The sequence below is a fragment of the Ceratina calcarata genome, unplaced genomic scaffold, assembly GCF_001652005.2.
Source record: "Ceratina calcarata isolate Rehan_Ccalc_2016 unplaced genomic scaffold, ASM165200v1 scaffold546.2, whole genome shotgun sequence".
Lineage (NCBI taxonomy): Eukaryota > Metazoa > Arthropoda > Insecta > Hymenoptera > Apidae > Ceratina > Ceratina calcarata.
This window is the reverse complement of record NW_017176634.1, coordinates 336905-347520: the sequence shown is the minus strand read 5'-3', so window position 1 is coordinate 347520 and position 10616 is coordinate 336905. Positions and strand designations below refer to the sequence as shown.

The 10616-nt window shown below is 40.8% G+C and overlaps 1 protein-coding gene across 4 annotated transcripts in view; it reads right to left on the bottom strand.

Moving 5' to 3' along the window:
• The window catches only part of dve (SATB1_N and homeodomain domain-containing protein dve), a 36920-nt gene extending 28398 nt beyond the window's left edge, over positions 1–8522 (bottom strand). The window contains exons 1-3 of one of the 4 annotated variants that reach the window (XM_018031074.2): positions 6654–8520; positions 6509–6571; positions 99–369 (exon numbers count right to left, since the gene is read on the bottom strand). In XM_018031074.2, coding sequence (XP_017886563.1) covers positions 99–369; positions 6509–6565 — 328 coding nt within the window. In that variant the 5' untranslated portion in view covers positions 6566–6571; positions 6654–8520. Of the gene's footprint in view, positions 1–98; positions 370–6508 lie in introns of all 4 variants that reach the window. The other 3 variants (XM_018031075.2, XM_018031076.2, XM_018031072.2) reach the window with 3 other exon arrangements.
• Between the last annotated feature and the right edge of the window lie 2094 nt (positions 8523–10616).

Genomic DNA, 10616 nt, shown 5'->3' with positions numbered 1-10616 from the left:
CTGTTATAGAAAGTAATTTAAAAATACTAAGAGCTAATATTTACTAATGAGCAGAACGAGAAGACCTGTATTTAAAGAAAAGAGATGGCAATACTTACCGGTGCTGGAAGTAGATTTGCTGAGATCGAATCCCTCTTGTTTCGGGCTTATGCTCGCTTCTTGTTTGGGGTGTTGATTGTGCGCAGAGAACGGTGTTTGGGGCGCGCTTAGGGGTGTCTGCGATTGATGAGGATGCACCGGTGGTGGTTGAGCAGCGTTCTGCGGCTGAGACTGTTGGGACTGATGAGACTGGGGACTCCTTGGTAACGAGGACACGCTGCTCGGCCTCGAAGGTGGAGAGGCCTTGTGTGTCAATGCCAAAGCCTGGCTCTATAAAACAAGAACAGATTTTTTTGGTGTCAAATTAATTATTCATTACTGTCATCGATCAAAGTATGCTAAGGAAACTACATCTAAATAAGTAAACTCGCGCATAAAAACGTCGAAATGGATAGCTGTTGTTAATGTCCTTCGAATATCTTTTGTTTATTTTAATTTCGTGATAAAAGTAAAAGCCTCAAAAAATCTTAAGGAATCACTCGTGGTACCTAACGCATTGAGAACTGGAGGCACTTTGCCTGCACGTTACAATTAACAAGAAGGGAGACAGTCAACCTCGAGATTCATACGGAACGTAACGTTCGTATCAGCCAACTAATAAATTCAAATGATCGTTCGCGACTCCTGAAATAACTGTACGTGAAGTACGTGTAACGACGGATAAAGTAAACGGAGTGAAAGCGGTGAATTAATTGTGCGGTTTAATAATAGACGTAAGGAGAGCAACGTAATAATTTCGTCATTTATTTCGATGAGACGAGGAGAGCCCTGCCAGCGTCAAGACGTACGCACGACGTAAGTTAAGTACTTAGACGAGTCGAATCCGCGGCTACTGTTCGGTCTTGGTATCGAACGAGCCGGATGATCTAAGCGTTGTCGCCGATGAAATCTGAACACGTGCTCAATTCCGACAACGTACTCGCTAAAGCATAAGCGCGGACTTAGATTTATGTATGAGTGAACTGAACTTAACACTAACGGCTAAGCCGTTCACGGTGTCAACGAGGGTTAACTGGACCCAGAATGCGACAATCCTACACTACTCTACGGCCGAAGTGCGAAATGCACCGCGCGCCGCCGCCGGTTTTCGTTCTCTGAAAACTGGATCGTCGATGACGCTTCCGAGGAACTGCGTGACCGAATCGTCCAAGAAGAAATCGTTTAACCCCTTTATACTTTATACCCGTTATCGCGACGCTTTTTATTTTCAATCCGCATGTGCCGTTCATTCATCAATGAACCATAAATGGTTCGAATAGAAGTTTTATGGAAATATATGTAGAATACTTTGGTTGCATCAAGGAGAATGATTGGACCTGATTAGATAAATTAGTTTTAAAAATGTAAATCTGTCTACGTATTTATTGCGTCAGGTGTACAAAATAAAATTACATTGGATTATTCTTATTTACACTTCATTAATTTTAAAAACTATTTCATTTTATATGGAGATTGACGTATGTAGCTTAAGAGGGAGGTATAAGAATATGTGAACTTTGAACATTATCTATTAAATTTGGAGACGTTTTTAATGGATTCATGATATTCGCTGTTAAGTACTCAGTATTCTCTTCAGAATTTAAGTAGCTAACCTGATACACTTCATTGATCAGTGCCGATAAAGACTACTACGATATGCTTATTTTGTTAGTCCATTACGGATAAACTTTTACTTCTTCCAAATGAACAGATCTCATTTAAGATTAGATTAACCGAACGAAAATCTAAGATAAAGTTTGGTCAGTAGCCTTAAATCGTGTCTTTCTCGACACCATTCAACGTGTCTTATTGAGAATGGATTTACCCGAATACTACATATACCTGGGAACGATAAACAAAGCGTATAAGTGAATAAACATGTATGAGATTTTCAGCGTACACGAGCAAAGACTACCTCAATTTGGTTTTTTTCCCCTGATTTCATGTACACTTCTGTCATGTAATTCTGAACGAAAACTTCTCTATCTTGCTGGGGCATCGATTGACGTCGAAAAATCGTTGAAGAAATATTCGATAATCGCGATTGATCCTGCGATAGGCACCGAGAAGGCCGAGTTCAGGTCGTTGCGCGATTTTTTCACTGGCCCGGACTGTACCGGGGTACCAGCTACTGTTTCGGGAGCTGCTTCGAGGTATGCACTCGCAAAAAACACGTCAGACCGCTGAAGACCCGGGCTTGGAAGCGGAAACGAGATGCAACGAGGTGGATAGAATAGGACGAGGTAAGAGAGGAAGATTAAAAGAGGGAATAAGAGAGGGAAAGGAGGTTCGATGAGAAAGGGAAAGAATAAGAAGGCGTCACGAAGGGTGGACGAGAGGGAGGAGGACGGTAGAGGAGAAGAAGAGAGCCACCGACGAGGACACCGTCGAGGTGGCGAAGAGAGGAAAGGAGCAAAGGCCTGACACCGGCCTGTATAAAGTGGCGGACGAGGGAGTAAGGCAAAGTCCGGAGGTGAGCACGGATTGGACAAGGACGACCAAGGGGCTCCTTGGCTCGTTTCCACGCAAGGAATGAGGATGAACGCGGGCTCTGTAAGCGGGAACGCATAAGAAAAGGCAACAGGTGGATGGGGTTAGCGGCTTATCCGGCTAACGCCCCAAGTGATATCGCGGTAACTTCGACGTGACGCGAAAGGGGATGCACCGTTCGTCGTGCAAAAGGTGCACACGGGTTCCTGCTCCACGGAATTTCCGACAACTGTTGAATCGACGCGACGAATATTTTCGGCTTCAGCCAATCCGTCCATTTTAAGTATTTTCACTCCACTGATTTTAACAAGATTTATTATCTATTTTTTTTTATATACATTTGCATAAATTCTAATAACCCATAGTGTCCTAAATAAATTAAAAAAAGGCTCTAGGTTAAACGAAACGAATTCGAAGCGTGTCTTATTATTAAAAAGAGAACCAGAACTATCTATATTAGCACAAAGGGAGGCTATTAAATGAGAGAAAAAAATTGACGAATTCGGTTGCTTTATGCAAAACGCAACATCATCATGAATTAATACCAGCATCGCAAACAACGGTTCGACATCGTTTATCGGCGGATCAGCTTATCTACCGGGTGTTACAAAGATACGCGTCGTTTCCTGCACTGCTGGGTGTTTCCCGTTAAGACGATAACCTTAATCGTCGTCCGATGTAAAATTTCTGCCTTCGGTTCAAGCGAGCTGGGACAAGGGACTGACCAGGAATTCCGTGAATTTATTTGCGGACGGTTACCGAGTCCCGTCTTTTAACGAGCTTACGCAACTTCCAACTAGAAACAGCCGGCCTACGATATTTGGCAATTGAACATAGGTCCAGCTCGGAGTATCCCCTTACGTCAGCTTTAACGAACTTCTAAATTGACAGACGTTCCTACAGAAAATTTCGCGACGAATTTCGCTGTTAATATACAAAGTGAATGCATGAAATTATTGAGAACGTAAAACAATTTATTGCTTTCTCATTTCTAGTGTAGCCTAATTCCTGTCAAAAATATTAATGAAGCTAAATCCTAGAGAAATATGTAAAAATGTTTTGGCTATTAATTAATCATACAAAGTTCCTTTGCATACTTTGTGTATCTGACGTCTAACGAAATAAATGTATAATTCTCGAACTGTGTACATATTTCGTTTCCTCTTACGGACGTAATGTTTCGATATTTATTAACGAAAGAACCAGTTCATGAGTCGATAACACGCGGTAAAAACTGGTTTTTCACATTGGAAATATTCAATAATTATGACCCATCGCTACTACAGATCGAAACTGGTATGGATTAATTGATTGTAAACAAATTTACAAAAGTTGAAATCTGATTGAAAATAATTATGCCTATTTTTTGTATTTGCTTCCCAATCGACAGATTATCGATTGAATAACATCGACAGATGTAATATCTGTTTTTATCGGATATCGATAGAGAATGGTATTAAATGTCTCCGCGGTTCACGTTAATCGTGCAGCATCCTAATCAGGCTTATCGAAATATCAGAAGCCCGATAACCATATACAATAATTGGACCTCTTCCCGCGAATAGATAATCCACGGATTGATGCTCCCATGGTTACGTTACGTAAATTGATCAATCCGTTACCAGATGTCTACCTCCTCCTAATCATCTCTAAAAGAAAAACATCGAAATAGTTTTATAATTTAGGCGAAGAACATCCGTACGATCTTAATTACGATTTTGTTAATAGAAAATTGATGTATAATACGTATATCAACACTACTGTTTGTAATAATATATGTTCATTGCGTGCTGCGTAGATAACCCGATAAGGGAATGAAGGATCTGGGCAGGCAGGAAAAGGGCCGAGGAAAGTTTTCTACCATGCATTTGATGTATCGGCTTCGGCGGCCGGATAGATGGATTACAATCATTCCGGTAGCTGGGGTGGTCAAATACCGTGACCATGCGTGCCTCAAACCTATCCTCGGACGTACATGCACGCACTTTCGAGTGCACACGTGGCCACCTCTCTCCGTCCGTGTGCGGGTGTGACGTCGACGGTACACTCTTGCGTGCAACGACGACGGCAAGGACGTGTGTCTTTCAATCAACAGAACGTGTGCTTTCTGTCAGCGGAATTTTGAAACATCGATTGTATGTTTCGGTTATCTTCGGATCGACCGGCTGCTCGTTAGACAGCCGCGCTTAATTACGAAGTTCATTAAACGTCACGCTGTCTACGAATATATCTTCGTTCGAAATTTAAAGTGGATTTCTCTTGTAACTCGGTTCGATAATTTTTGTACGTAAATTTTTTATCTCTATTATTCATCGCTTCTTCCTGTTACTTAAAAGTGTTATGAGATTTGTCTCTGTATATGTTAAAAATTGTGTATGCCGTCAACTGTTTGTTCGCGGTGCGTAGCGCGAATCAAGGAAAAAATATGTTTCCACACGCAGCTAAACAGCGTGGTATATACAAATCGTTCATCCTGGATTTTCCCCTTTTTCAGCAGCGGAAGTCAAACGCCAGTTACAAATACCTGTAAAAAGGGGAACGGACCGACGTTCGGCAAACCCTCATATAATGCTGGCCGAATCCCCGTCGGAATAAAGTCCGTGTGTTTGCCAAGGAAAAACGCATACCGTATTGTTCGTAATCTTGACAGAGGACGATGATCCTTCGGGAAGAGATCTCACGATTCCCGGGGACGTACCCGCAGTAACTGCATTACGAGATTATCTTCGATACCTTTTATACCAGCGCGACAAAGTTTACACGTTTTTTCTCGGTCTGCGAATCGCACGTAGAAAATGAGAGGAAGTATGTAGAAAAGAGTATCTCTTCAGCTGTCTCTGTTTCCTGTCTCGTTTAATCTCGACGTGCATGAAGCGACGTCGGGAACGCGCATTATGAATGACATTTAAATAGGAAAAATTGAACACACGAATACGTATATTTAATTTTAGAGTAGAGTACTAATAATGTACAAGTAGTACTTGTAAGGAAAAGATGTTGAATATATTGACCTTTGCTTCTTTTTACTACCTTCAAATATGTTATCATAGCTCCAGATGAATAACTACTGCATTATTAGATAATTAAATGTTACTAGTCGTACTCTTAAGTTTTATAATAATTGGCCTTAATATGTTTTTGGTACCTTGTTAGTGGAAGAAATGTTTTGATATTTCTAACTTGCCAAAAGATAGAGAGCAACGTCCAAAGGGTACTGAATTTTTAAACTGGATACATATATTCGAAGATCGATGGTTCTGGGGCATAAATGTAAAAAGCAGAAGGTTTTGAGGATTGAAAGATCGATTGGTCAATGGAGATGCGGTCTTATTGCATTGAATGCCAGAACGTGAGCGTGGTCGTAGCACAGGAAGAAGGCAGGGGCACATCCGTATCGTGGTCAGAACCCGTGACCCCCCGTACATACACGTGTAAATGTACGTATGCCCATCCACGCAACACATACGATCCGCGGTTTTACCAAGGATTATCTCTCCCAACCCTCTCAGTCTACCTATACCGTTGCCCTGGTTGACGTCCGGAAATTTTAGAGACTACCTACCGAGACTTTATACGTAATACCTTACACCTTCACATTCTACTTGAAAGTACTTGAAACAATTTAGAATAAAATGCTGTCGCTTATGATTTTTAAACTACTGTAATTGTTATAACATTTTTTAAATTTTATAAACGATGTTTCCCTGGCTCAAAAATTTATCTTATTTCTATTCATGTATTGTAACGGAAAATTGATATCGAGAAATTAGTCTGGCAAGTTGAAATGCTCAAGGGGGCATAAATAGGTAGGGTGGCCAATTGGCTGTGTAATGTTAGAAGGGGTTACTTTTCAACGGTGTCATTCATGGGTACCATCGTCAGTTGTCGTATTCTCCTGGTGCGAAAATAAAACAAGATAATGTATAATCGTAACATTTACCTGTACTTGATCCGTCTTCGTATTAGCAGCCATCCATGCCTCTACAAACGTGTCCATAGCGCTCTGAAAATCCATTCCCCCGTATAGTTCCTCAATAATTATCCTGGGGCTCGGAAGTCGCCGCCATTTTTAATTTTACACTGACATTTACCGGTTCGACGATTTTCACCGATTTTCTGTCCGCTCTTACGTATTATTTAACGATGAATGAGTCTTAAAATTGATACACTTCCTCCCGATGCACCTTGCGTATGCTAATTCTTCGTTAACCTCGAATCACAACCGAATGGATTCATATTTCGAGCAAGCGAGTAAGATAATGGATGAAATGCACTTTTTAATTTCAATTTTCTAATTGAAATGTATTTTCGATTACTACCGGTGGCTGAAGATCTTATTTATCACGATATTAGTCATTAAGAGTGAATTATAAGTCATATTAATATTATCAGAAGATAGAATTGATTAAATCACCTGATCAATAACGATTGCGGACACTTACGACTAGATCGCGAAGAGTGGTTTAGCACACACGTGTTTGTCGCTACCTACTATGTCGAAACTGGATGAAATTGGCGCCTGCATGGGTCACGAGTTTCTACACCAGTGATACTAAACCAAATAGTTTACATGTATAAAACTATACAATTTCACCTTCTTTGGATCAATACGAGATTTCTAGTCTTTTTAGAGGAGCAGTTCACAGTTTGGTCAAATATACAAGCACTGTACCATTAAATAATACTTGCACTGATAAAAATTTCTTTACTAGATGTTGCAAGAAAGTCTTCCGGTCTGTCAAGTTTTAAGACGTTACGTGTATTTCTGAGTTGAATTATCGTAAAATCACCGAAATTATAGACATCTCGATTCGGCCAGCATGTGACGTTTCAGCTTCTGTTTCTAAACAATCGATCACATCGGCTGCTTCTCAGTATTCAAATGCTTCGATATCATCAACAAAATCACTTTCGACAATCGATAACAGATGGAATCCTGAATATGACGATTATAAATCGTAGATCGTTCAATGAACACTGTTCTCAGTTATGTTTCCAACAGGTCCTCGCTGTTTCTCATTGATCTTGAACAGAAATCCATCTCCAGCGATTTTCTTAATAAGATTCTCGATCATGTTCTTCTGAAATCCGGTAGTGGAAAGCGAACGGTGGTCGTGGACATCTGTACACGATGCTGAAAAATATTACACGATCCGCGAGAGTCACACGTTCGCATGGGACGGCGTTCGAGCCGCGACTGTGCGTGCCTGAGCGTCGCGGCGCTGGTTCTGCCCCTACGGCGCCCTACCCGCCGTCGCCGTCACCCCACCACCTCGTCGGCTACCATCGCCCACTTTCGAGGACCATCCTGGTCCCTCACTCGAATGGTTCACCCTCAAACCCTGTGGAACTACCTCCGTCATCCGTACAATTCCTCCAGTTTCTCTGTTTTCTCTCTTATCCTCCTCTTTTTTGTCTCACTCTATCCCTCTCCAATTTTTCCTCTCCTTCCCTATGATCCATCGATCCACCGTCTCCTATAATCTCGTTTTCGTCATCCACACAGTTTCCATTTTTTTTAACAGTTTATCCCACTCATTCATTTATTTTTCTCGAAATTTATTATATTTCTTTGTTTATTTTTATATCTTTTCTATCTCCCCTCGTCTTCTATATTCACCCCTTTCATCGTCTGGCTATCTCTTCTTCTCCTTATCTCTGCTCGCGCTTAGCCTTTCCTTCTTTCCCTCACGATCCTCCTCCCTCCGCGGTTCGACTCCCACTTCTGGTCCGGGAGCTAGTTTTCCGGTGTATCCCGCTCCTCTTCGCCGCAACGCTTCAAGTCGGGGGTGTGTCTAGAGATAAGATGCACGTACACCGGTGCACCGTATACCTGCAACACAGTACGCGAAGCGCTGCACTGCACCGCGGGCATCGGAGACCAGGGGCCGGAAGACAGAGAATTAAGATCTCTTGCGGGGATTTCGATCGTGCCACTTCCCTCCTCCCGTTTCCACGACTCTGATTTGGTTTTCTACACTGAAACGTTTCTCATCTCTTTAATCGAATCGCTCCTGCTTTTCCTATTTACTAGCATCGCGTTTGGATGCTTATTAAAAGTGTCCTTTAAACATTCGCTTGAAAAATATTTAAATAGTTTCTAATGACATAATATTGAAATTTTTTGCTATATTGCACAAGTTCGTTTCTGTCCACAACTTTCTCATATCAATATTTTATAATTATATTTAGCACACTACTTAAATTCTATTAAAATCTGAAAGTTTGACCAGCCGCGTTCAAAGTTGATGTTAGATCAAAGGGACTGACGTATACCCTAGGCCATGTGTTGACAGTGGCTTCAGATTACCCGATTCGTGAGAATTAATTTCCAACGAGAATAAGCGATGACGAATAAGTAATAACGTTGTTCGTGGCTAACACATCCGCGATATTTCAGTGCTTCACGCTTGCTTATTCTCCTTCGCGATTAGAACTCTGCCTTCTGTGTCTGCGCGAACAACTACACAATTTCTACCATGCATGATACGTGTATGGTTTCACTCGGATAGAATAGAAACGACGTAAATATGTAGTGATACTATATATAGAGAGTGAGACTGGATTGTTGCCAGTTATGCTAGAAAGAATAAAACGTTTAATAAAATTCTCCAAGTATTTTATTTCAATACTGATTCCTTAATGAAATTGTATGCAAATATAGAAAATATTTATAGTCTGCTTCGAAGCATTCGTACGCGGAAACTTTTTAATATTTGTCACCAATTACACAGCACAACGAGATTGATTACATCTATCATGTCGTTCCATATCCGTCCCGGTTTCCGGTGAACCGAGTGTATAATAACGATCACCGTTTTAACGTGGCACGAGCGCGCAGCATTTCTTTTCCACCGTTCAAATCCAATTGTTGTTCCTGGTTTCGTTTATTAAAGTTGATCCATTTATCAAATGACGCGTTGAATGCGCACGTCTCGTCGTCGCGCCGCCGCCGCGCCGGGTGGATACATACTTTATATTCAGTTAAATGAAACAGCAAAACTCGTTTAACCTAGATTGCCGGCGAAGTTATTGGTATCGATTCATGAAAGAGGTGAAAAAAAAAATGTATATATCTGATCGGTCGGCTTAATCACGACCAGATTCCGAAAGCGGCGCGGTATTAAATTCGATAGTCCGGGGATTAAGGAAACGCTCGTCAGTTAATCCATTATTCACGTGACATCTGCCATTTAACGTTCTATGCGATACCATACGATTTTATTACTATTTCCTCTTTTCTTGCTATTCCAGTTCACTTGTCAACTCTTCCCTTTCCCACTGTATCAATACGATAATCTATAATGAATATTGAAATAAAATGCAATACTTTTATGACTACTAAGTGTATCTTGTTATTTTATCATCAAATTTATTAAGTTATTGGTCATACAAAATTGACTGTATAAATTATTTCGATCATATATTACAGGAAGTATGAATAACGACAAGACTACTCAATCTGTATTGTTTTCCATGCTTTTTATCTTAATTCTAAGGAAGCTGGTTTCGAAATGAGATGATAAGACAACGGTATCTCCTATACCAGAGCAGGCATAGGCTGAAGCCATCCGAAAATCCTTCAAGGAAATGCCTCGTGACAGATTGGGAAAATCGTGAGATTTCGTTTCGACGATACAACATTCTACACTTCTCGGATCCAATTGTGGAAGTGAATCAGGCAAGGCGAAGCAAAGGCTTAGATTCTTGTGCTAAGGAGATATTTAATCCAAACTATATTTCGAATTGAATCTCTCCATAAGACACTGCGATATTTATCTTACAAGAGTTTTAATATCAGGTTGATGTAAAATTCAGTTTTACGTTAAAATTAATTATACAATAAGCTGCCTCGTTTTCATTAAATCGTATTTGACGATATTCAGAAAAATCATGCAATGTTGAGTGTCGGTAGGAGAACAACCTACAAGTTTCTATTCAATCACGAATGCACGGATTCCTCCTCAGTCAATTTCGAATCCAGTTTCACGACGCTTTCCCCTATATTACTATTTCCTATGGTAACCTAAGCGCTCCTTATCGCAACG